The sequence below is a fragment of the Sinocyclocheilus rhinocerous genome, unplaced genomic scaffold (genome assembly GCF_001515625.1).
Source record: "Sinocyclocheilus rhinocerous isolate Xijiao unplaced genomic scaffold, SAMN03320098_v1.1 scaffold2912, whole genome shotgun sequence".
Lineage (NCBI taxonomy): Eukaryota > Metazoa > Chordata > Actinopteri > Cypriniformes > Cyprinidae > Sinocyclocheilus > Sinocyclocheilus rhinocerous.
This window is the reverse complement of record NW_015645522.1, coordinates 192,353-220,313: the sequence shown is the minus strand read 5'-3', so window position 1 is coordinate 220,313 and position 27,961 is coordinate 192,353. Positions and strand designations below refer to the sequence as shown.

Sequence of the window (27,961 nt, the reverse complement as noted above, 5' to 3'; positions counted from 1 at the left end):
GAAAAATTTAAGGGGGTCTGAATACTTTCCGTACCCACTTTATATATATATATATATACACAAACACACACACACACATACCATTTTCTCTCTAGCATCATTTACATATAGTATTTACTGTAATGTGTGTATACAGTATATACATATATACACATACACTAGATTCTATCACACTGTTTTCGCTTCATTGATGTGCATCAAATATATATTTATAGTAATATATACATTATGTTTTTATACAAACACCCACTTATATTTGCATATATATATCTATAAATATGTACATTATACATTGAGTTTCTGAAGAGAAAACAGCAGGAGCACATCTGCGTATATATGTACATGTGTATTTGTGTGTGTGGATAGATAGTTTCCTCTGCAGTGAATGGGTGCCGTCAGAATGAGAGTCCAAACAGCTGATAAAAACATCACAATAATCCACACCACTCCGGTCCATCAGTTAACATCTTGAGAAGACAAAAGCTGCACATTTGTAAAAAATAAATCCATCAGTAAGACCGTTTTAACTTGAAACCACTACTTTTGGCCAAATATGAGTCCATAATCCATAATAACACTTCCTCCAGTGTAAAAGTGGTCTGGTCTGAATCAGGGGAGAAATCTGCACAGATCAAGCACTGTTTACAAGCCAAAACAGCTCTAAACAAATATGTGTGTGGATTTTGATGTGAAACAATAGGAGATGGGCTTTTTCACTGGAGGAAGCGTTATGGACTCAGCCGGAAGAGATTTAAAGTTAAACTGTCTTAATGATGGATTTGTTTCTTACAGACACACAGCTTTTCACTTGACAAGATGTTAACTGCTGGACTGGAGTGGTGTGGATTACTTGTGGATTAGTGTGATGTTTTTATCAGCTGTTTGGACTCTCATTCTGACGGCACCCTTTCACTGCAGAGCATCCATTGGTGAGCAAGTGACGCAATGCTACATTTCTCTAAATTTGTTTAATTATAATAATATAATGTTTAACACCACATATTAAATAATATTTCAGAAACGTGTATTTGAATGCTACCATTGACCTGGATAATTAAAACCCTTCACAGACAGTGCTCTGTTCATCCACAATGCAAGAGAGAGCGCAGGTCCTCGAGAAAGAGAGAGAGAGAGAGAGACACAGACTGTCAGGTCATGTTAGCAGGAGAGAAGGTTGAAGACTTGTGTGCGTCTCGCTCTCCCTCCGATGCCTTCCGGATATTTCTCTTCGCTCTCCTTCTCTCTTTTAGTCCTTCACTCTTCTCCCAGCATCCCTCTTTCCGCTCCTGAGTCTGACCCACTTTCCCCGTTCTGCCTGTTTTTGTTCACATATTAACACGGGAACAGCCTCGTGTCTGTCTGAGTGCGTATAAATAAACTAACAGTGCCATTTGTGTAAAAAAAATTATAATTTTAAAACATACTGAAAAAACATTATTTAACATTCGTTGTGCATGGATACAATGACAGTCTAAGCAAGTGGATTCAAATTAATCATTAAAGATAAAGCATGTAATTTCTGTGCCAATAGCAAGCAGAATTGTAAAAATAACTGTTTTCAAACAAGTTTCCATGAGCAATTGTTCAAGAACTGATAGTCCTGCCACTCACTTCATGCTATTTGTGCTGTTTTGGGCTTTTTGGGCTATTAAAATAAGCAAAAACACTAGGACTTGGTATTTGGAGGACCTGTGTGGAAACCTGTTCGGAAATCATTATTTTAGTAATTCAGTTGATTTTATTCATCAGGAATTGATTGAGAACTGCCTGTATGACTGGGGGTTTTAAAGTCATGATTCTAGACGTTTTTAATAAAAATTATGATCTTAAAAAAATGTTGTATATATATATACACACACAGTCACTCACACACACATACATATATATATATATATATACACACACACACAGTATATACTGTATATGTGTGTGTGTGTGGAAAATAAGAATAAACAAATAATAATAAAAATATACATGGATGATTTGTCCAAAATAAGACAATAAGATCCTATGACAGGCATTTAGAAAATAGGTTGAATTTTAATTTCATACCAACTGAAATAAGTGGGATCACAAATCTGATTACATAATTATAATCTGATTATATAAATGTTTTTGTTAATCAAGATTAGAAAGTGTTACTTGCCATTTAGTACAATTGCTGTTTTGCTATCATATACACAGTATATAGACAATATGCACAAATATATCTATATAATTACTCATTACATTTGTAATCATTTTGTTATTATTTCATTTTGTTTTGATGTAAGATTACAAAAAGAAGCATTAATGAATTAAGACTGGGGCAAAAGTATCTACAAATAAATTGTATAGCTCGTTAATTATATAATCAGATTTGCTCAATTACTCACATTTAGCAAAATTCACATACACAATCTAGAACTCATCTTACACAACTGCTGTTTATTAGTTGTGTTACCTGTGTGTGACATTTACTGGAGAAACGCCTCCATTGTAAATGGAATGGAGATCTTCATGCTGCCAGTCTGTGCAGCGCTGTGTGACAAATTGTGCAAATCCGTGTTGTAATTATTTGACCAACTGAAATAAGTGGGATCACAAATCTGATTACATAATTATAATCTGATTATATAAATGTTTTTGTTAATCAAGATTAGAAAGTGTTACTTGCCATTTAGTACAATTGCTGTTTTGCTATCATATACACAGTATATAGACAATATGCACAAATATATCTATATAATTACTCATTACATTTGTAATCATTTTGTTATTATTTCATTTTGTTTTGATGTAAGATTACAAAAAGAAGCATTAATGAATTAAGACTGGGGCAAAAGTATCTACAAATAAATTGTATAGCTCGTTAATTATATAATCAGATTTGTTCAATTACTCACATTTAGCAAAATTCACATACACAATCTAGAACTCATCTTACACAACTGCTGTTTATTAGTTGTGTTACCTGTGTGTGACACAGGTAACACAACCAGTCTGTGCAGCGCTGTGTGACCAATTGTGCAAATCCGTGTTGTAATTATTTGTGTGTGTGTGTGTTAATGTCTGTAATGCCACATGAATGAACAATAAAACACTCACATTACAGCAGCTGTGAGGTCACGCCACCATGACTTCCACCGTCACCTGTGACCCTGAGCGATCTGTGATAGTGCTGTTTAACACCCTCATAAAACATCAGCTCGTCTGCTGTTACAGACCGAGTCCTATTGTCATTCTGACCCCAACACAACAGCTGCTCTCCTGATGCAATTACATAACATACAATCATGCCTATAACTGTACGAGCAAAATTACCTTTACATGATTGTCTTTTTTTTATGAAAGCTTGTTTGGTTAAAAAAAAAAAAAAAGTTTAATAAATAATGACTTCTTTCTGGCAGTTCTGAGTTTATCTCGCACAATGCTGCGAGTTGAGATGTTAACTTGCAATCCTTAGAAGAAAAGTGTGTTAGATTTACTCACAACTCACCACTGCAAGAAAAAGTGCCAGAAGTTTTGAGAAATTTGAATTGAATTTTATTTTGAACTGAATTGTGATATGTAAACATAGAATTATGAGAAAAAAAATTCAGAACTGCAAAATGTAAAAAAAACAACAACAACAAAAAACATTTTACATTTACATTTGTGAAATTTTACATAGAATTATTTGTGAGCTAAGAAGTCGCAATCAAATTGTTTTTTTTTTGGAGATATAAACTGAACGGCGGGAGAAAAAAGTTAATATCTTGGAATTCTGAGTTTTTTCTCAAAATTGCAAGTTTATATCTCGCAAATGTAATTTTATAGCTTGCAATTCTGTTTTTTTCTCAAAACGAAATATTTTTGTGGTGTTTTGTCTTCTATGCAATGCAAATTTGGGGCATAGAGGAGAAACAATAATGTACAGTATGTGGAAAATAATGTGTTTTTTGAACTTTAAACCGCATAAACACATTTCATTACACCAAATACACCAAATAATGTTCTTTTTAGCAGCATCATATGACCCCTTTAATATTTTTTTTTAAAAGCAGATTTCTTTAAGAAACTTCATTTGCAACATAACAGTTTAATGTGCATGTTAGCACAGCCTAAAATATAGCTATAAAAACAAAATAGATTTCTTTCTTTCACTAAATTAAACAACATCACCCCACAGATGATCGGTGCTCAGGGTGAACTCAAGGTCAGGTTCACAGGAACGAGGAGCGAGACGCCATCTAAACATAATCAGATTATAAAGCCAGAGCACATAATCAGCTGAGCGGCTGGAGGTCTTGTAATATTTTATTCTGAGTTTAATTGCTCAGGAAAACATGATTTACATCAACACTGGACGAGAGCAGGTATTATATTTAAGAGAAAACCAAATATTTCCTGGGTTGATATTTAATTAAAAAAACAAAACATTTACCTAGATGTGAAACATGAAAAGGGTCCCATAAAAATCTTCAGACCAGTGACTATGACTATTTTCTAGACATTTTACTTTAGATACTAGAGCCATGTACACATGACAAGCCCTCTAAAATTACAATTCAAGCATGTAAAAATCTCTATAGAGTTGAGGAAGCACACCGTCTCAGTGTCTAGCTGTCGGTTTTAGTGCAGTCAAACGCTTTCCACCACTGAGCCAACTTCAGAACCTTCTTACGCTGGTCGTCGAAATTCTCACGTATCGGTTTCCGCCATCGTCTCGGTTCCAGGTCCAGCATCCCGCCCAGGATTTCCTGATGGAGACAGAACAAATCTCAGTCAATATGCTGAGATACTGACTGAGATTTGATCTGCTGAGTGATTTAAAGTGTGATTTTAAAGGGGTCATGAACTGAGAAATCAAAATTCCCTTGGTCATTGTTCTATAAAAACATCCTGTAAGTTTCAGAACTCAAAACTTTCTCGTTATTCTAAAAACAGCTTATATTGAAGCCAGTCTGCCAAAACGACCGCTTTTGGAATGTTCTACTCTATGATGTAATAGTGTGGATAAACTCTACCTCCGCAGAAGATGATCAACGCCTGCTTCTACATCGCTGTGTTTATGAGAGAGGCGCAGGTCTACACAGAAACCAAACGATAAAGATGCTCTGAAGAGCAACAACAAGATGCTGTGCAGTGCCAAGTTGTGGAAGAACAGCGTCTGCATTGCCTTCCTTCTGATCCCAACATTAGGAAAGAGTGAATTAACTTTATTTTTATGAAGATCCAGACCGCGTCAGTAAGAACACAGTCCTTTGTTCACTTCATTTTACCGCAGATTCGTTTACAAACAAGAAACAATTCGACACAGGATTTTCAGAAAGATTAAAAAAGGCGATGCTGTTCCGACTATATTGGATCCGACAGTAATGTCGCAACACACGAGTGTGAGTAACTGATCACTATTGCTTTGTCTGTTAAACAGATCGTTTAATATCTACTGAGCATTTATGCGGTTTTAACCTAAATCACAGCAGCGTCCATCGATGAGGAATGTACCTGTCAAACATACACAACTCTTAGCCAATCATAGCAGTGGGCGTTTACTTCCGAGTCTACAATAAGTCACGCCTATTCAAACAGAGCGTTCTGATGAGGGGGGTTTAAAAACAGGACAGAAAATAGCCTATTACTTCTAAACTATGATGTTTTTTGATGTAAAAATAACATTATAAGTGGACCTCGGAGAACACAAGAAAATAAAAAACAGAGGCCGTTCACCCCTTAAAAAAATCCCGTTTTGCTCTGCTTGTTTGTAAAGCTTCACAATAAGACTACTGTCAGACTTACTTTGCCGAAATAGTGTGGGAACTTCTGCTCGTTCTCGATAACGTGCGCAAATCCGCCCTGCAATCCAAAATCCACGGAGAAGTACGGCAACCCGCGAGGAACCTGAGAAAACACGAGCGACGGCAAACACTGAGAGAGAGGAGGAAGAATAAAAGACATCAGGAGAAAACAGAAAAAAACTCACAGCTTGTCTGATGTCTCTGGATGAGAGATCCACAACCTTCTTATTCATGGCCCATTCCTCATCCGACTCCATTATGGCTTTCTGAACACACACACACACACACACAGTAGATGTTTTTTTTAATGCTGATCAGTCAGATTAATAGAATTATACAAGTAAAAATCCTATTAATTTTCCTCATTGAGCAAATGGTTTTTAAAATTATTAATGATGCACCAAAATAATTTTTTTTTTTTTACGAAATATCGAAATTAAAGTTTACTTTTAACTGAGAACCAAGAAGGTGAAACGATTGCTGCAGTTGCTACAGTGTTCTGCGTCATTGCTATGTGGTTGCTAAGGTGTTCTGGTTTGTTGCTATGGTGTTGTGGGTGGTTGCCAGGGTGTTGCTATGCTGTTGCTAAGGTGTTGTGGGTGGTTGCCAGGGCATTGCTGTTTGGCTTCTGAAGTGTTGTTGTTATGCAGTTGCTAAGGCATCTTAAGCAGTTACTAGGGCATTGCTATGAAGTTGCTAAGGAGTTCTGGGTGGTTGCCAGGGCGTTGCTAAGGTGTTGTGGCTGGTTGACAAGGCATTGCTGTTTGGCTGCTAAAGTGCTGCTGCTATGCAGTCGCTACAGTGTTTTAAGCAGTTACTTAAACTTCAGTTAAACCTAAGTTGCTAAAGTGTTCTGGGTGGTTGCCAGGGTGTTGCTATGCAATTGTTAAAGTGTTCTATGTGGTTGCCAGGGCATTGCTGTTTGGCTGTTAAAATGTTCTGTGTTGTCATTTTGTTGTTGCTAAGATGTTCTGGGTGGTTGCCAGGGTATTGCTATGCTGTTGTTAAGGTGTTCTGGGTGGTTGCCAGGGAGTTGTTATAGTGTTCTGTGTGGTTGCTATGCCACTGATAAGGTCTTCTAAACGGTTATTAGAGCATTGCTATAAGGTTGCTATGGTGTTTAGAGTTTAGAATCAATTAATTAAAAAATGTATTTAATAATCAATACTCAAATAAAAACTGAGTTGTACAAACATTTAAAATGCAGTTTTATATGAACTATTTCATTACAAAATTAACACCAATTTATTACATAAATATTTAAATGGTGGCTGTCATAAAAATTTATTTTCATAACAGATTTATTCAAACTTTCATTAAAAAATGAAAGTTGATATGATTCTTTAGGGTCTTAATGAAAAGTCTGTAACATAGTTTGGTTAAAATTTCTCTACTGTCAATCAAACTATCGTGGGAGGGGCTGAGATCGGCTCGATTTGAGAAAGGGGTAAAGATTTTAGTAGATTAACAAAAAACCACTGGGTGGATTTTTATCATTTTAGGGTGGTTGTGTACACACACTGCCAACACACATTTCAGTTCAAACAACTTGTAAAAGTGCATGTAGCATTATATGACCCCTTTAAGTAAAAATATAATGAATATGTAACAGTGCATATGTTTATCAAAACGCTCTTCTCAAAATAGCTTTCCTACAAAGATCTATAGGAAAAATGAAGAGGAAAAACACTTTCAGAATCAAGGCCGCTGAAGAACTGGACAGTCACTGCTGTGCTCTATTGTGACACCAGTTTGAGGCTGTTTGTTCCAAGTTACCTTAAAGTAAATGGGTGCCATGTCTCCGAGCTCTCTGGGCAGCGGCACACACTCGTACACCATGTGCAGGTGCCTCTTCGGATTCATATGAGTCTCCAAAAACACACAGTCCAACTTCTGAGACTCGAACATGCGGACCAGAGCCCGTCTGAACATCTAAGAAAGAGAGAGAGAGAGAGAGAGGGCACATTAGTAGTCATTCATTTAATCCATTAATCAGCTAATCAAATGTTTATATTCATGTTATTACTTAAATAATGTGAGTGGGTTGGAGACAACATGGCAGAAAGTGCATCCTAATTGTCTTTTATTTGTGTTTTATTGGAGTTCTGGGTGGTTGTTAGGGAGTTGCTATGGAGTTGCTAAAGCGTTCTGGGGGTTGATAGGGAGATTGTTCTGGGTGGTTGCAAGGGAGTTTGTTCTGGGTGGTTGTTAGGGAGTTGCTTAGGTGTTCTGGGTGGTTGCAAGGGAGTTTGTTTTGGGTGGTTGTTATGGAGTTGCTTAGGTGTTCTGGGTGGTTGCTAGGGAGTTGCTAAAGTGTTCTGGGTGGTTGCAAGGGAGTTTGTTTTGGGTGGTTGTTATGGAGTTGCTTAGGTGTTCTGGGTGGTTGCTAGGGAGTTGCTAAAGTGTTCTGGGTGGTTGCTAGGGAGTTGCTAAGGTGTTCTGGGTGGTTGCTAGTGAGTTTGTTCTGGGTGGTTTTTAGGGAGTTACTAAGGTGTTCTGGGTGGTTTTTAGGGAATTGCTAAGGTGTTCTGGGTGGTTTTTAGGGAATTGCTAAGGTGTTCTGGGTGGTTGCTAGGAAGTTTGTTCTGGGAGGTTGTCTGGGTGGTTGTTAGGGAGTTGCTAAGGCATTCTGGGTGGTTGTTAGGGAGTTGCTAAGATGTTCTGGGTGGTTACTAGCGAGTTTGTTCTGGGTGGTTACTAGGGGTTGCTAAGGTGTTCTAGGTGGTAGCCAGGGAGTTGTTAAGGTGTTCAGGGTGGTTCCTTATGCATTATTCATGCCTGTAGCACAAACGAATGAGTATACATACACCAGCACGTGTTTGCAACATTTGTACCTGTATTTCACTCCAGATGTCCTCATCCAGACCCGTGGCCGCTGTGTGATGCTGGATAGGGACGATCAAACAGTGACCTTCGGTCAGAGACACGCTGTTCGGCAGACACAAGTACACCTGTGCAAAAGAAAACACACTCGTCATGTGATTAATGAGGACAGCGCACTAAAATCTCGAGCTCGTCCCGCGGTCCGTCTCCTGTCATCTCAAACATACATGGACGAACCAAGCATCAGGAGGAATCCTCTTTAAGTGCACAACACCCGAAACGGCCAGACTGCTGCTGGAGAGATCAGGATTATTTTGCCACAGATATACAGTGTTTCTAACAGCATGAGACAAAATGCTATTTAAAGCAAATTAGTCTGTGAATGTGTGTGTGTGTCCCAAGTGGTTGCCAGGGCATTACTGTTTTACTGATAAGTTGTTTTGGGTTGTTGCCATGCAGTTGCTAAGGTGCTCTAAGCAGTGCCTAGGACATTCCTATGAGGCTGCTAAGGTGTTCTAGATGGTTACCAGGGCGTTGCTATGCCATTGCTAAGGTGTTTTGGGTGCTTGCCAGGGCATTGCTATGGTTTTTTAGGTTGTTGCTATGCATTTGCTTAGGTGTTTTAAGTGGTTAGTGGGGTAGGGCATTGCTATGAGATAGCCAAGGTGTTCTGGGTGGTTATCAGGGTGTTGCCTATGCAGTTGCTAAGGTGTTCTAAGTGGTTACTGGAAAATTGCTATAAGATTGTTAAGGTGTTCAAGGTTGTTGCTATGAGGTTGCTAAGGTGTTCTAGGTGGATTCCAGGGCATTGCTGTGGTGTTCTGGGTGGTTGCTAGGCAGTTGCTAAAGTCTTCAAAGAAGTTACTACAGCACTGCAATAAGGTTGATAAGGTGCTGCTTAGGTGTTCTGTGTGGTTGCTAAGGAGTTTGTTCTGGGTGGTTGTTAGGGAGTTGCTAAGATGTTCTGGGTGGTTACTAGCGAGTTTGTTCTGGGTGGTTACTAGGGGTTGCTAAGGTGTTCTAGGTGGTAGCCAGGGAGTTGTTAAGGTGTTCAGGGTGGTTCCTTATGCATTATTCATGCCTGTAGCACAAACGAATGAGTATACATACACCAGCACGTGTTTGCAACATTTGTACCTGTATTTCACTCCAGATGTCCTCATCCAGACCCGTGGCCGCTGTGTGATGCTGGATAGGGACGATCAAACAGTGACCTTCGGTCAGAGACACGCTGTTCGGCAGACACAAGTACACCTGTGCAAAAGAAAACACACTCGTCATGTGATTAATGAGGACAGCGCACTAAAATCTCGAGCTCGTCCCGCGGTCCGTCTCCTGTCATCTCAAACATACATGGACGAACCAAGCATCAGGAGGAATCCTCTTTAAGTGCACAACACCCGAAACGGCCAGACTGCTGCTGGAGAGATCAGGATTATTTTGCCACAGATATACAGTGTTTCTAACAGCATGAGACAAAATGCTATTTAAAGCAAATTAGTCTGTGAATGTGTGTGTGTGTCCCAAGTGGTTGCCAGGGCATTACTGTTTTACTGATAAGTTGTTTTGGGTTGTTGCCATGCAGTTGCTAAGGTGCTCTAAGCAGTGCCTAGGACATTCCTATGAGGCTGCTAAGGTGTTCTAGATGGTTACCAGGGCGTTGCTATGCCATTGCTAAGGTGTTTTGGGTGCTTGCCAGGGCATTGCTATGGTTTTTTAGGTTGTTGCTATGCATTTGCTTAGGTGTTTTAAGTGGTTAGTGGGGTAGGGCATTGCTATGAGATAGCCAAGGTGTTCTGGGTGGTTATCAGGGTGTTGCCTATGCAGTTGCTAAGGTGTTCTAAGTGGTTACTGGAAAATTGCTATAAGATTGTTAAGGTGTTCAAGGTTGTTGCTATGAGGTTGCTAAGGTGTTCTAGGTGGATTCCAGGGCATTGCTGTGGTGTTCTGGGTGGTTGCTAGGCAGTTGCTAAAGTCTTCAAAGAAGTTACTACAGCACTGCAATAAGGTTGATAAGGTGCTGTGGGTTGTTGCTATAAGGTTGCTATGGTGTTCTAAGTGGTTATACTAAGGTGTTTTGGATGGTTTCCAGAGCATTCCTATGGCGTTCTGGGTGGTTGCTAGGCAGATGATAAGGTCTTCTAAGCAGATACTAGTGCATTGTTTTAAGGTTGCTAGGGTGTTTGCCAGAGTGTTGCTATGTGGTTGCTAAGGTGTTCTGGGTTGTTGCTATGCAGTTGCTAAGGTGTTCTAAGTGGTAAGTGGGATAGGGCTTTGCTATGAGATTGCTAAGGTGTTTTGAGTGGTTGCCAGGGCATTGCAATGTGGTTGCCAGGGCGTAGCTATGGAGTTTAGGGTTGTTGCCATGCAGCTGCTAAGGTGTTCTAAGTGGTTAGTAGGCTAGGGCATTGCGATGCATTGCTAAGGTGCTCTAGGCTGTTGCTATGCAATTGGTAAGGTGTTCTGGGTGGTTGACAGGGTGTTACTATGGTGTTCTGGGTTGTTGCTATGCAGTTGCTAAGGTGTTCTGAGTGGTTACTGGGACATTACTGTAGGTTACTAAGAGCTACTGATTGCCAGAGCGTTGCTATGGTGTTCTGGGTGGTTGCTAGGAAGATGATAAGGTCCTATAAGTGGTTACTGGTGCATTGTTATAAGGTTGCTAGCGTGTTTGCCAGAATGTTGCTATTTGGTTGCTTGCTAGTGTGTTCTGGGTTGTTGCTATGCAGTTGCTAAGGTGTTCTAAGCGGTAACTACGACATTGCTATGAGGTTGCTAAGTGGTTGCCAGGGAGTTGCTATGCAGTTACTAAGGTGAAATGATGACAAATATATTTTAGTATGATTTTCTCGCAATAATTTACATTCATATGTAAACTGATATCAAACTTGATTCTTTAAAAATGAATTGATTCTAAAAAAAGAATATATCGTGCCTTGTTTCCGACAGCGGCGATCAGATGTTTGGGCAGTTCAGGGCTATCGAAGCAGTGTCTACATTTCTCCATCTGTCCAGCTAACCGCCGCGTCTCCTGCACCGCTTTGTTCCTCTGCCGCTCTTCGTCTCGACCCGATCTTTCCCTCTGAGCCGCGCTGGACACAAACATGTCATCCAGCGTGTAGTTATCGCCGTCTGTCCTCCCCATCATCTGCAAAACACACAAATCCATTAATAACACAGTAAAAACAAACACACAGACAGAGTTTTGTTTGCATGCAGACTTTTATCAGTCACTTTATCTTGCATGTCTGCGAGTTTTATCTTGATTTAAGAGCTGAAAGCAGTTCAGGACAGAGGAATGAGAATCGTTTTACGAGTCTAATAACTCATGCGCCAAAACAGGGGTTTGAAAGTTGATGAAAAGCTAGTAAATAGTTATATTGAATGTGAAACTAAAATACATGAATAAATGAGGCTGTATGATAATCCACTGTATTCAGTGCCTCAGTTCAAAGTAAATGCGGCTTTTTACTTTGCCGCATTTGGGACGCAATAAGCGGTAAGTTTACTTTATTTACACATCTGCATAATTTCCAAAATTGTTCACTGGAACACTGGATTTTGTACAACAGTATTATAGTAATAGAAATACAGATAATAAAAAAAAATTGTCTTCATTTTTATAATTGGACTTAATAATAGTAATGATAATAATAGAATAAATGCAATATAACAATATAAATAATAATACAATTTAATATAATAATAATAATCATAATACAATTTGATATTGAATTGAATTTGTGGCCAAGTATGGACCAAACACAGTGTAATATTCATTATTATTTATTATTAATAATAGTAAAATGAACGAATGAATAAGTAAACAGATAAATAAATAAATATCGAACACCTGTGTCAATGTGGACTGAGACACTATTACAACTAAAAAGAGCCTCAGCTGACAAATCCCTACCACTCTTATACTTCACTAGTAAGAAAAGTATGTACTAGTAATTGTGTAAAAAATAGTCCAAGTACTAGTATAAGTCCAAAATACTTTGGAAATAGTACACTATATTGGAAGCTTTAAATACTATGATTTAAGGTGCCCTAATTATTATCTTGTATACTATATAGGAGTGATAATACGCAGATTAGGAAGAAGCCATGCACTTCTGCGAGAGAAACAGAGGTCAGGTGATCTGATTGGGCGGCAAGGTCAGGTGCGGATTCACTGCTGATTGCTGGCAAACCTGCGGGTCATTATCTGGAGCAGAATCCAGAAAGCAGTAGCAGATGCGACCGGGCCGCAGAGATTACGCTAACAGAGCATGTATGTTTCTCTCCAACACACGCAAGAGCGAGAGAGCTTTAACGCTGTGCTACAACAAGCAGACAAAGAGGCAATGTATCCGTAGCAACGGGTGATCTGTGTGGGAGGCGTGTCTGTTCACACTGGCATGTTTGATTGACAGATGGAGAGGAGCCGAGGAGAGAGTGTTGGAGAGTCTGACTGCACTTTCAATTCTACGTTTATTCTCTGCTTTTATGCTTTCTGACTCCAGCTAATGCAAATAAAAACCTAGACAGAGCAGAGATTTTAAGGATAGTTTGTGTGCAGGTCTGTGGTTGGCTGACAGCTGTCTGGATTACATATACCAATCTAACAACTAGATTTGCATTTTCAGTTTCATTTAAATGCAGGTTTTGGCACATCTTGGTTACGGTCGACTGCTTAAGAATCAACACATAACACATGACCGTGTTTGCACTGTAAAAGTGGCTATTAAGGGTTAAATAGATGCAAGGAATAAAAAAAAATCAGTTTGCAATAAAATTACTAAAAAAAAAAAAAAACTTACAAATCAAAATTATTTTTTACCAATCAAAATATTACAATAACATCATCATTGCTGGGATTACATTCTATTTATTTGAACCAAAGGGAGATTTTTACATTTTAATCACATTTTTAAAATTAATTACAATTTTAAAATAATAAAATATAATTATCAAAATTAAAATATAATTTATTTAATCAAATAAATAAATAATGAATCAACAAATTTGCAAATATTACAATAACAAATATTACATTGTATTACTGTGAACCAAAGGAGAATTTCATATTTGAATCATACATTTAAATTGATTTCACATTTGAATTTAAAGTAATCAATTAAATTAATTAAAGAATCAAATGGAGATTTAATTTTTTTCATATTTTTAAATGTATTTAAAAAAAAATTTATTAAAAGTCACATTAATGAAATAATTAAAAATCTAATAAATTAATTCATTAAGTAAATTAATAATTAAAAACAAATAAATTCATTAATTCATTAAATAAATAATAAATAAAAAATAAGGTAAAATTTTACAATAAGCTTTGATTTGTTAACATGTTAACATAGTTAACTGAATTGATAACATTAGTTAATTTGAACTAACAATGAACAATACTTGTAAAGCACTTATTAATTTTAGTTAGTGTTTCTTTTTTACTTTTATTAGTATATTATTAAAATTCAAAAGTCACATCTGTTAGTATTATGTAATGGATCTGAATTAAAAATGAACATCTGTATTTTTATTAACTAACATTAAATAGATGAATAAATACTGTAACATGTATTGCTCATTGTTAGTAAATTTTAGTTAATGCAATAATTAACAATAACTAATGGAACCGTATTATAAAGAGTTACTATACGTAAAGTAAAATGACAAATCAGAAAAGACAACAACAAAGTTGCAAAAAATACCATCATTATGCAAATAAGCCCAAGTGAGAAAATCAACTGCACATTTAGCATGCAAATATTACAATAACATGATTGCTGTTGGTTAGATTTCAAATTGTGTACAATCTATTAATGCATGACAATGAGAAATGCACAAACTTTAGTTGTCTATTTAGTGTGCAAATATTTCAATGACATAATTCGCTGTCAGTTAGATTTTGAATAGCGAACATTCTATAAATGTGACGTCAACATTCTAAAAATTCTCTACAAAAGTTTGAAAGGAGTCGAACGTTCCGCAGTTCAGCTGAAATGAATGCAATACGACGCAGCCTTACATGCACTGCAATTACACAAACACACACACAATACCAGACACAGCTACTGGTCAAATTGGTGAAATAAATATATTAATAACACTTTTAGCTGCTATGCCATGGTAACTTGGCAGAGAGAGAGAGACGGAGAGAGATGTGCCGCTAAAATGTGCAAATGTTTGTCACTTTTATATTTCTGGTCTCCATGGCGACCGTGACGTCTTAGTTTATTATAACGGATTTTAGTAGCCCTGCCCGGGTTTAAAATCAGAGAAACACTAAATCACATTGCAGTCAGAGAGGAGGACAGACTGAGAGATTGATCACACCGCCACCATCTGCTGATGCCAGTCTGTCTTACGAGCATAGACGAGCTCAGACAAATATACAACGACCATAGACGAGCTCAGACAAATATACAACGACCATAGACGAGCTCAGACAAATATACAACCACAGGCTGTCTGTGCACAAACTCAGGCCTGATATATTAAAGCGGCCGAATATTTCTATACGTCACACATTTTATTTTTTTTAACAACAGACTTAAAAATTACATGTGCTCTAATGTCTTCAGGCTAATAATAGCATTTGCAAATAACATTGCTGCTCATTTGCATAAAGCTAAAAAAAGCATCAACACCCTCATTGAAAATAACTGGCACACTCGTTTTATGCATATTTGGCGCCACCTATTGTTGTGGGTGTATTATTGACATGTCAAAGTCTAGACCCTGAATATAAGACGACTGCGTTTTTTCAGATGTATTTCCAAGAAAAAAACATCTTCTTATATTCGGGACAATACGGTAGTTTTCACTAATATTTTAAATTAGATTTTTCATTTTTTATTTCCCATTTTCATTTGAATATCAATTAACGTTTTAGTCATTTTGTTCTGTAATTTTTAGTTGTTTTTTTAATATCTCTATATAGTTTGTTTGTTTTTTTCAGTTGTAGTTTTAGTTATTTTAACACATCAAATTAAACAAAAAAGTTTAAGCTTTTTTTAATATTATATTTTATTTTATGTTTATTTCAATCAGTGTTATTTAGTATCATTAAGATATTATTATAGTTTTTATTAATATTTTGAATCAGTTTTTTATTTTTATTTTTCCTATATGTTTTTGTTTGTAGTTTTTATTAATTTATATCTATATGGTTTTTATTAATTTATTAATATTTCGGTTTTAGTTATTTTAGTACATCAAGTTAAACTAAATTAAAATGAGAAATGTTACATTGGCAACTTACTGAAATAAAGCGTTTTCATATTTTATTTCAGTTAATGTTTATTTTATGTCAAGAAACTTTTTTACTTATTTATTTTAGATTTAGTTAACTATAATAACCCTGAATTCAAGTAATGAAATATTTGATAGTTTTAGTAAACCATAATAACCCAACCCTGAATCCAGTTTTTTTTAAAATGCATATTAAATCTTTGTGAACACCCTTTAGAATCACACACACACTACTTATTGCTGTTTTCTGCTGATTGGCTAAACTCCACACAGTCATTTATCAGTGTTTGTGTGTAAAGAGTCTGTAAAGGAGACTGACGCTCACCTTGGCCGCCATGCGCGAGTAAAGAGCGTTCTGATCTTCAGCAGAGCTCATCTTCTCCCGTCTGACCATCTCTTGCAGATCCATACCATCATCATCCTTAAAATAGCGCACACGCTCACCATCCTGGTGCGTCTCGATCTACAAATCACAGAAGAGGAGAAAACGGGACCTCATTTGAAGTTGTGGTTTAACAGGCTACAAGTTAATATTAATTAGAAGTAAACTCCAATCAAATTACCATATTTAGCAAAATCACATCATGTCAAGAGAAAAAGTTTCAGTTACTTAAAAGTACAACTAAAACTATTAAAAATATTTTTGTTATTTGAAATAAAGCTGAAATAAAATATGAATATTAGATTAAATAAAAAATGAATGAAAATTATGAAAATTAAAATAATGCCTTAGCAACTAACTGAACTGAAATTACTAACAGGAAATAAATAAACCCTAAAAACCCTAACCCTAACTGAACTAAAAAAACGTAATAAATTAAACCTAAATAGCCATACTTTAAAAAAAAGAATAAAAACTACTAAAAATGACAAACGCACAAAACAAAATAACTAAAATCAAAATGAAAATGTAAAAATATAAAAATAGCAAAGCCGCAGTGTGTTTTAGTGTCGATGAGATACTAGTATGTTTTTGTGTGTTTTTGTCATTTTTAGTAGTTACTATTTTTTTAATGTCTATATAGTTTTTAATCTTTATTTCAGTTTTGATTTGAGTTATTTTAATATATCAAGTTAAACAAAATGAGAAATATTATAATTTATTTTAGTTAATGTTAATATTATTTCAAGCAACAATTTTTTTTAATGGTTTTAGTTTTAGGTAACTCAGAAACACTCGGTTTAGCGGAACCTTTGCGATTAATTAACCGTGACGTTTTAAAGCGCGGTTAATCGCGAAACCGGTTAATCACTGCATCCCTAACTATAACAACACTTCAAAGCTGTGTGTCTCACCGCTTTCCGCTTCCGCCGTCCTCCTCTAGGCTCCTGTGGTTGGGACGGGGCTTTGACCGGCCAGGCTCGTCCCAATGGGTCAGTCCTGAACAGCACCACGTCCTTTTCGGAGTCTGTTGCTGCAGAAACCGGTTTGTTCTGGGCTTTTCTTTGAGCTCGGTTCTCTTTGGCTCGACGGGCCACTTGCATCTGAGCCTTCAGTTTTTCCACCAGCGCCTGTGATTATTCACACACAATCAAAGCATCCCATCAGTATCCGAGTCTACTTCTAGCACATGAAGACCGTGAGCCCTAGTGAGCTTCCTACTAAGAAAGCATTTTAGGGCATCATGTCTAGGTCACATGGTTTCCAGGAGAGTTTTAATGAGCTCACTGTGTTTCCCATGAGTTCTGCCTTGACGAGTTTGGCTCCCAGTTTATTCATCTCTTCATCCGTCAGGATCACCTCTTCCTCCTCCTCTTCCTCACTCTCTGAACTGGTAGATTGACAAACCCAATCAGTTTTAGCATAAGTAACGTTCACAGAAGTGTAAAATAATGTCAAAAACTTGTATAGAATAAATAAATTTCCCTGACTTGATGACATTTCCAATGAATCATTTGTGATTACTGGATACAAATTTCTAAAAGTCATTTTGTATTTATGTTTATATTTACATTGTAATATTTTATATATTTGAAATGTAAATATATTAATTGCAAAATAATATATTTTGATGTATTATAAAAATATTTAATGTTTTAATATATTTTAATGATATATATATATCCAATAAATGTAAAATATACCATTACAATATATTACATATAATTTAATTATCATATTAATTATTTAATAATTTTTAAATACAAATTTAAATATATTATTTTGCAATTACATATATATACATATTAGTGCTGTCAAACCTATACATAATAAATATACACAGTACACACACACAATGTAAACAAAAACCTTTGGTATGTATGCAATTAATCGCGATTAATCGTTTGACAGCACTAACACACACACACACACACACACACATATATACACACACACAAATATATATACACACATACAAACATACATACATACAGTACATATATATATATATATATATATACACACACACACACACATATTAGATATTAATATACACCATATATTACAAAAAATATTATAATATTGTATTCAAATAATATAATTAATTTTAATTAATTAATAATCAATAATCATAGTTTGGCATAGCTAGAAAAATAAATATTCATTATAAAAATTTATTAATGTACATGACACAATGGGAATCCTGGTTCTTCAATAAATAAACAGCTGTTAAGGGGGTGAATTAAAGCATGAAAAATCCGAGAAATATCTTATTTTTAGTTGTTTTGCCTTATTTTAAACAAGTGAAATGTTGAAAAACTGTCTTCTAATGTGAGTGTAAAGGTCAGAATGACATATAGTGAAATCTCTAAAATCACATGATCCCTTTATTCTGACCTGCTCACTGTTGTAGTTCTGCTCTCTTCCAGCGGGGCGGCGCTCTTCTCTGTGTGTTTCGGTGGGATCGGTGTCTCCTTTGGATCCTGCACAGCACTGCTCTTCCTCCAGGCAGCTACAACACCATCATCATCATCAACAGGCTTCCTGAATCCTGCACTCTGATTGGATGTAGAGCCTTTCGGCCTCGCCTTCCTGAACCCCGCCACTCCGCTCATATCCTCATCAGGTTCTGAGGGTTTGAGGAACTTGAGGCTAGACAGAGAGGAAGTGTTGTGTCTCTGGGAATGTCGATCCTCGTCTGGATCCGGCCGGGATCTCGGAGGGCGTTCGTCGCGGCCTCGAGAGCCTCTCTCAAAGTCTCGCTCTCTTTCTCTCTCAGCGTGTGGAGATCTGTCTCTCGGTCTCTCCTCTCTGTCTCCTTTCCTCCATCTCTCCCTCCCTTCCTCTCTGTGGTCTCTCCTCCATCTCTCACCCCTCTCTTCTCTTCTCTCTCCATACGCTGCCTCTTCCGCCTCTCGCAGTTTCTTCTGGAACTCTTCCATCGACTGCAGTGGGAAGAGAGGACCATCAAAACACATCATTAAGGCCTGTTTCCACCTGAAGCAGAATAAATTCACTACAGTTTAGAACCGATTGCTCTCAATGTGAAATGGTGTATTGGAAGGCACTTTTTGACTCAAAATATGCTAATAAGTTTTAAGAAGTCAGGTTCCAGAAGTATTAACTGATGGTATACGATTCTGTTAGTCATCATTCAGCGTACTTTTAAAAAATGAATTTAATATTTTTTTTTTTTTTAAAGAAAAGCATATTTACAAGCTGTTCCACCCATGAATCCTGAAGATTAAAACAGCTCAGCAGAGAGATATATATGATATATATTTTTTATTATAACACTTTTAATGAGGAAAAAAAATTAACTTAAATGATTTTAGCAAATGGCTGCAATATAACAAAGAATGAAAAATTTAAGGGGGTCTGAATACTTTCCGTACCCACTGTATATATAAAATTTTGCATTACATATAAATGACATTAATATTTTATTCAAATACATTTATATATTAATATATGTTATAATATTATATTAAAATATATTTAATAATACACTATTCAAATATATTATTTTGCAATAAATGTAAATATATTTGTGCAATTCTTTTGCAATAAATGTAAAATATATTAATTTACTAGTTTATATATTAATATACAACATATTACAATATATTAAATTAATATATTCAAATGTTATTTTGCAATAAATGTCAAATTTATTGTATTTTATATGTACAATCAATAACTATAAATCAATCATTTCATATTATGCTGTTTTTTTAATTTATCTGATTGTCATTCAAGGGAGTTTTTATTTTATTTTTTACTTTAAGTCAAAATCTGTAATGTTTGATTCAAAAGTCAGATTTATTTCAGAGCATATCTGTATGGAGAAACTGAACAGCAAAACATTTTTCTACAAAAAGCTCTGCTACAGAATCTGAAGCTCCGCAAAGTAAGATTTTCTATTTTAGATGAGTTACGATCTTGCTGTCTAAACCGAATGTGACTAGAGAGAAAAACTGGACAGTGTGAAATAATACGACAACATCATCACGTTGCATCACATGTCCTTATTGGTTGCACAACAGCAATGATTCGTTCAGTTTCATGAACAAATTACTATTATAAGCTAGTTCTTTAAGTATGAATCAAATTAAGAAACACTGCCATGCACAAACTGTGAACAATCGCAGAAGGGAAGCAACTTTACAGTGTGTTGAAGCACAGAGAGATGCTATTGTTTACCGCTGCTGTGTGTGTGTGTGTGTGTGTGTGTGTTCACCCCGTATCTCTCCGCCACCACGCTCTCCAGACTGCGCTGTTCTCTGTCGGCCTGCTCTTTCATCCTCTGATATGACTTCCTGAGCCAGCTCACCCCTCCATCATTCACCACTCCAGCTGAGACAGAGAGAAATCAGTGTAAAACATCTGTCAAATAAACACTTCCCGCTCGGCCTGTACAGAGCTCAGATAAGAGCTGCGCTGTCAGCTTAACGTCAATGCCAAATGCCATTTTAACTCCTCATCCTAACCATGTGACAAGTGAAACAGTATATTTAAATGACAAAGAGAAAATGCATCGAATGAATCATGAAAAATGAAAAAGAACGAGAGCAGCTCATTGGCTTTAAACTCTCTCTACAAGAGCATGGGTTACAAAATTAATAGTTCCACATAGTCCAACTTTCGCATAAAGTCTGGTTAAAATTGCAGCTCATTTTTGCCACAAACAGCCAATTTAGCTTTTTAGAAGGTTATTTGACCAACATGTAAATGCTAATTTGTCTTTTTTTACATTTAGGAGTGAATAACATGACATTTTACACAACTCTGAGAGAACAGAGACTGCGAAGATGGGTTTTATGGCCCATGTTAATTTGATCTGACATTACAGAGACCTGAATACATTCTCAACATTCTGCACATGAAATATAAATCAACAGGAGACAAAAATTGTTGTTCATGGCAAGTGTTTGCAACACAAATGTCTGTGGACACTTTGCGAAAGACGCAAGGCAATGCAACCTGCTCACAAATGCAGTTTCTTCAAAGGTAAAAAGCATTGTGAAATGCTAGAACACTGTGAAATCTGTTATTATTATTATATTATTACAAATACTAAATAGTATATAATATATAGGACAATTTACCATTTTACAGAATAGAATTAAAAAATTTTAAAGTAATAATAATAATCTGCAATATGAAATATATATATTAATAATTGTTCCCATTCTATTTTATATTTTCACAAGTTCCATGTTTTCGGTTTGAATTTTTCTAGATTCCGTTTCTAATTTATTTATTTATACACACTTTTTAACTCAGCATCAAGGCTATTTCATGGCGATCTCAGAATAAATTACACAAGGTATACAATTAACTCTTTCCCCGCCAGCATTTTTGAAAAAAGTTGCCAGCCACCGCCAGCGATTTTGATGATTTTCACTCAAATTTGATGGCCTCCAGTATATTTTGCTGTATGAATATTTGAATATGCAATACACCAAAATAAAGATCAGAGCCTCTACTTTTAAACAAAAAAAAAAATCAGTTTTATTCTAGCTTAAAGCATTCTTTTTTTATCAACACTTGAATATAGGTAGGTTTCATAAAAATGCATAATTTTGAGCAAAAAGGTGAGAAAATCAAATTCTGATCAAAAACTACATCTGGATAATATTCAGTACGATTATCAAAGCATAAATCCAGTAAATCGCTTCCATCAACACCTCCAAAGCTTGCACAGACATATACCACTTCCTGGATCAACATTTTACTCCATAACATTATGCAATGCTGTCTACTGCTGATGATCGCATTATTTTTCATACGCATCTGTTTACATAAGAGATCGCTAGTTTCTCCGTCCTATTCACGTGTGTTTTTGTTCGGGAGGTTTTGTACTCGTTCAGAAGATGCGTAATAGCGCCCCCGAGTGTATAACAGTGAAAACACGAAAAGCCGTAAAAACTCATCTTTGGCGGGGAAGCGTTTTCTTGTAAAAGACGAGATAACTCGTCAATGGCGGGGAACGAGTTAACAAAAAGTCATTCCGTTTCAAATGGTTTAATTAAATTTTAATAATCTAAAATTATGTCTAATCAATTGACTTCATAAAAATGAAGGATGTGAAGAATAATAACACAAAAAAATGTTGAACTGCTCTACACTGTTTACATTTATGTAAACAATTTTCACTCAGAAATTGCTAGTAAATTTCACAAATACTACAAGAGCGACAAGTAACAATGAATTAAACATGAAATTTTGAAGCAGAGAGACGAAGAAAGTAGTTTCGTGTAAAATGTACTCTAATAATTTTCGAAAAATCTTTTTTTTTTTTTTACAGGACTTCATGCAAACTGTATCGCCTACAGCGGATGAGACAAAGATAATCTTTTGGAGTCTGGCCGTGTCGGATCATCACACTTGGTTTCGGCGTTTACCTTTTTTAACTGCAGTACTGGAGGTGTCCTCCTGGGGCAGACCACTTCCTCCGTCCTTCCAGTAAGGGTTCAACTCTAACCTGTGAAGACCAGCCTGAGAGAAAGAGAGAGACACACACACATGATAAACACAAAAACATACACTACAAAAGTGCTTATTTTAACACTTGGTTGCATGGTCTGAACCCAAGTTTAACAGCTGTTTGCATCAAGGAGAAGATAATTAAATGAAAATAATATAAATTATGACACACAAACTTTCAACCGGTACTGAACGGAGGTATTTCTCAGCATTCTGCACATGAAATATAAACCAATTAAATATGTATTGTTCATTGCAAGCATTCGCTACACAAACTGCCGATGCTCACAAAAGCAATTTCTGCAGAGATGCACATTATGCTAAAATAGGTCAATTATGTTTCAATAATAGCAGTTCAGTTTCACAAACTCTTTGCTTGTTTATTTTAATGCTATACCAGCATTCAAGGCTATTTTCAAGGTGAAAAACATGTTAAAACGTAAAAAAAAGAAAATGTTTAACGTCCAATATGTTAAAATCAAAACTATTTACATTTGACTGCTTTTGTTATTGGGATAAAATATGAAAATTCTTCATGTGTGATAGATTTTTATTGATATTTTTGAAAGCAGCATGCTCATTAGGAAATATTATTCCTTTTTTGTAATCAGCAGAATTTTTTTTAAGATGCACGGCTGTGTCATTAAACTGAGAAGAACATCTTTTAATTTCACAGATTAGAACAGACTGCTTTAACACCAATTACAAATGGCACTGCCGTCTTCATCAACCTTCATGTTGTTTGGAGACACAAACGTCGCTCACCTGTTCGATAGACTCTGCTTTCTGTCTTTCCGCCTCTTTCTCTGCTTCTTTCTGCGCTCGTCTCTCTGCCAGAGAGGTCGTCTTCATCGCCAGGAAGTCAAAGGTCATCCATTCGTCTCTCTAGGAATAGTCAAACAGACAGAGGCTACAAAAAACAAGAATTTCTTCATCGTAGTGGGCGTTTTGGAAAATCTGGTCATAAATGAGAGGCATCGCAGGTAAAAAAAAAGATGTCATTCTATTTTGACCCACAAGCAATAAAGAACTATTCTAAAAAACAGAAAAGCATCTGTGTGCATCTCGGCCCATTCGTGTAAAGTTGAACCTTTCGCATCTTCGTCACATTGCTAGAATCACACACATGGCATCAGCCCTCGCTGAAAATGAATGACTTCTGGTGGCTTTGAAAATGGATGTCAGTGTGAACGCCCTCACGGCTCAGAGAGAGCTCTTCAATTCAACTAATAACAGTATTGAAGTTTCCACAAGTGGCTTTACAGTGTAGGACAACGATCACCCACTCTGACACACACACACACACTCTCTCTCTCGCTCTCTCATAGTCTCAATGTCTTTCTGAAGGCTGTGATTACGGACCACAGCAAGGAGAGTAATCGGATCACATTAAACTGCTGTATGACAAACCGCCTCCATTAATTCTGGAGAACACAAAACAGACATATGCATGTCAGGTACTAGTAAGTATAAATCTGTTCTCACTGAGAGCGAAATAATATTACTGAGATTTTGGGGATATTGGGAGAGAGAGATTCTTGATCTAATATCGGGGCCCATTTCAGATAACCAACAAAACTCACTCAGCAACACTAGAGTAGGATCTTACTCTGTTAGCACTGGCTGAGCTGACAGTGGGCGTGGCGTCATGCTCCGCCTTCCATGCCTTGTCTCCGCCCCCTGACGGAGCCGGGGCATCCACCCACTCGTCCTCTGAGTCCTGAAAAGAAACAAAGATGGGCACTTAAAGGAATGGTTCACCCATTTGCTCAGCAATGGATGCTCTGCAGTGAATGGGTGCCATCAGAATGAGAGTCCAAACAGCTGATAAAAACACCACAATAATCCACAAGTAATCATCAGTTAACATCTTGAGAAGCCAAAAGCTGGATGAAGCATTATTATGGGTTTTGGCCAGAAGCAACGGTTTGAAGTTAAAATGTTTTAATGATGGATTTGTTTCTTTTGTCGTCTCCAGATGTTAACTGATGGACTGGTGTGGTGTGGATTACTTGTGGATTATTGTGATGTTTTTATCAGCTGTTTGGACTCTCATTCTGACGGCACCCATTCACTGCAGAGGATCCATTGCTGAGACAGTGACGCAATGCTGCATTTATCCAAATCTGATGAAGAAACAAACTCATCTACATCTTGGATGGCCTGATGGTGGGTAATATTTCAGCAAATTTTCACTTTTGGGTAAATTATTCCTTTCATGTGATTAAAAGGGCTAAACGTAACGTGAAAACCCAATAAAATAAAACCCAAAACACCCAGGTACATACTTCAGAGTTGTCACAAGATGCATCTTCCTCGTCTTTTGTCTCTTTCTTGGCTTTCTTCTTCTTCTCTTTCTTACTCTTTTTTGCTTTCTTCTCTTTTTTCTTTTTCTTGTTTTTCACTGTATGCTCCTGTGTGCAAAAAACAAGCACAAAATGTGAATCCAGTGTGAAGAGAGATGAAAGACCCAAGGCGGGGTACACCACATCTTGTTAAACATAACATGAACTAGCTTTCATAGCATTTTAATTTCTGGAGTAATGAAGCTGAAAATTCAGCTTTGCATCACAGAAATAAATTACATTTTACAATATATTCAAATAAACAATAGTTATTTTAAATTGTAATAATATTTCACAATATTACTGTTTTTACTGTATTTTTTATCAAAGAAATGCAGCCTTGGTGAGCAGAAGAGATAATTTATATTATGATTCATCTTCAATAAACACATGAACATTTATTTGTGTTTCTTGTCGTCTGTATCGAGGCTCACGCTGCAGTTTGACCTCTGACCTGGCCTATCTGCTGCAGTCGCAGGTCAACATCCGGAAGCATCCATGTGTCCTCACCCCTGGCCTTCCTCTCGGCCTTCCTCCTCTCCTCTTTCTCATACTTCTCTTTAGCCTACAAAGAGATAAAGCAGCAGGAGAAGTGGTGATTTCTGAAAGCAGATGAGTATTACAGGCTGTTTAAATTCCCTAATTACATATTTGTCTGCTGCATCTGTTTGTGCACTGAGGTGATAAAGGTTTGTCAGGGTTAAGTCAGACTAAGGTAAATGTGTGCACAGAGAAAACCCAACACAGCTGGCAGAGAGATAACAGACACAGTATGTGTACCGAGATCTGGACACATCAGTGATTACGGTTGGAATAGCAAACTACTTGCATTATTTCTGCAGTATTTGAATTTTCTATTTGTAAACCCAACCAGAATGACCTTCTATATTTGCTAAAAATGCCCCAAAATGCAACATCGTAACCATGTTTATTTACTTACGGGATTAAAGAGAGTTCATCTAACAATGCAGCATACTACTGTTTGAGATTTGTATCACTGTTTCACATCATATATTTTATTTATATTATTTATATTTATATTCTATTATAGTATTTATAAAATCTTTAAATTAACATTTATTTATTTTTACATTTTTAACTTTCATTTACATTTTAGTTCAATTCCTTGTAATTTTGTACTTATGTTATTTTTATTCTTTTTGAATATTTCTATTTAGCTTTCATTTTATATTTCAAATTTTTTATTTAATTTTAGAAAAACATTTTTTTGATATGTGCTTGTGTCATTTTTATTGTCTTTTAAATGTTTCTATATAACTTTAATTTTATAAAATTTTTAAATGAACTTTTCTTTTTATATATATAGTTTTTGTAGTTATTTTATGTGCTTGTCGCTTATATTGTTTTTTTTCATATTTCTATTTAGCTTTAATTTATTTTACATTTTTTATTTATTTAATGGTGATGCTGATGCATATCATCATTTACAATGCTTCAATACCAGATTATAGGAACAGTTCAGCCAAAAATTAAAACATATTTGAAGGTCATGGCGCTTTCTTAAATCAGAGACCATGAGAATTTACTGTACAAAGGAGGAAAAGGGAGGAAAATTTTTTTTGTTTCACAATACTCAAAGCCTTTCCTCTAATTTGTACCTTCTACATAATAGGTCACATTCTACATAAATTGCAAACATTAATTAATCACAACCATTATCATCCAAATTGGCACATCACTATGTTTATCAGCTAAAAGTTTTGTCCTAGGATAAATCTTGTTTTGTGGACTGTTAGCGCCACCTGAAGGTAGTTGAATGTCAGTTCAGCTGCAGAAGAAACCCAGACTGACAGGGTCAGAACTAACCAGCAGTGAGTGACCAGGCAGATTAATCAGCTGATGACTGGCTATACTGAGATGATGAGTGTCACTACTTCGCCAATTAACAGAAATATGTCTGGTCCAAAAAATACTGAGAGTTTTTACAACGGAAGAGAACAAACGTGTGTTTTGGGTATGATTTGAATATTGAGTGAAATGAATTATGATTAACTCCAATTTTAAGAGCATATTCTTTAGTATGATTAAATTATATCATAACATTACACTGGACATAACTTTTTAGAGTATGTCAATTCATAATGAAATATTTCTCTTACTGAAAAAAGGGAGCTTGAAAAGTGAGCCAGGCTTTCTTTCTCAAAATAAATGAGGAAGAATCATTTATTTAAAGAATACATTTCTTTCCTACAATAAATGACATTTTATATTCTGTTATAAAATGCAATGATAAATCAGCACTTTAATTGATGCATTGTAAACTAGAGAGTAATTTTGTTTCTAAAACAATTGGTATTTTGGACACCAGCAGGTATTTGGTCGATTTAATGCTAATATAACATTGCATTTTATAACAGGATATGAAAGCTAGCGTCATTTATTTTAATAACGATCGCAAGGACAATAACGTTATATTTAACTAATTACTATTATATAATGGAATATATTTACATAATAAATACATCGAAATAAACAACAAATATTGACAAACGACATATAAAGAAGCTCAAAACACGCTTTAGGACATTTCGAAACAAAAAAAAAAAGACACAATAAAGACATAAATTCGTAATCAAGCTGTAACGTTACGTTATATTCATGAAATTTGAATGTAAACAAAGCTGTCAAATACAGCATTCGCTTCTTATTCTGGTAGGTTTTCGAGTCTTATTCTGACTGAATATTAGTTTAAAGTGTTTATTTGTTTTACCTGTTGTAAAACGAGCTCTCTTTCTTCCCTTTTGTCCTCTTTTCTAGATTTAATGCTGTTTGCGCTCTCAAAACTCCCACCGTACGCTGCCATGATGCTGCCGCAAACGCGCCCCAACTGTCGAAAACATCTACCGTAAGCAAATGCTACTTCGCCTGTTTCCCTCCAGGGGGCGCTGGAT

General features: G+C 36.0%; 2 protein-coding genes across 2 annotated transcripts in view; both read right to left on the bottom strand.

Moving 5' to 3' along the window:
- LOC107706059 (guanylate cyclase soluble subunit alpha-2-like) overlaps positions 1 to 3,277 on the bottom strand; it is a 40,296-nt gene extending 37,019 nt beyond the window's left edge. The window contains exons 1-2 of the mRNA XM_016509626.1: positions 3,093 to 3,277; positions 2,444 to 2,495 (exon numbers count right to left, since the gene is read on the bottom strand). Coding sequence (XP_016365112.1) covers positions 2,444 to 2,495; positions 3,093 to 3,277 — 237 coding nt within the window. The remainder of the gene's footprint in view (positions 1 to 2,443; positions 2,496 to 3,092) is intronic.
- Positions 3,278 to 4,063: 786 nt separating this feature from the next.
- On the bottom strand, positions 4,064 to 27,961 carry LOC107706063 (CWF19-like protein 2). Its single transcript, XM_016509641.1, has 17 exons — positions 27,781 to 27,961; positions 25,504 to 25,614; positions 24,993 to 25,118; positions 24,314 to 24,424; positions 23,470 to 23,589; positions 22,623 to 22,716; positions 20,456 to 20,571; positions 18,613 to 19,160; positions 17,503 to 17,605; positions 17,130 to 17,345; positions 16,159 to 16,296; positions 11,518 to 11,730; positions 9,720 to 9,836; positions 7,536 to 7,691; positions 5,945 to 6,025; positions 5,761 to 5,862; positions 4,064 to 4,721 (listed from the first exon to the last, which is right to left on the bottom strand). The coding sequence occupies exons 1-17, from the start codon at positions 27,871 to 27,873 to the stop codon at positions 4,581 to 4,583; spliced, it is 2,586 nt and encodes an 861-aa protein (XP_016365127.1). The 5' UTR covers positions 27,874 to 27,961; the 3' UTR covers positions 4,064 to 4,580.

Bases quoted from the DNA above. Each gene is read 5' to 3' on its own strand.
- LOC107706063 (XM_016509641.1), bottom strand. From the start codon at position 27,873: ATGGCAGCGTACGGTGGGAGTTTTGAGAGCGCAAACAGCATTAAATCT. The intron at 17,346-17,502 runs GTGAGCTCATTA...GAATAATCACAG, and splicing joins CAGAACTCATGGGAAACACA to GCGCTGGTGGAAAAACTGAA. The intron at 9,837-11,517 runs GCACGATATATT...TCTTTTGCACAG, and splicing joins TCGCCGCTGTCGGAAACAAG to GTGTACTTGTGTCTGCCGAA.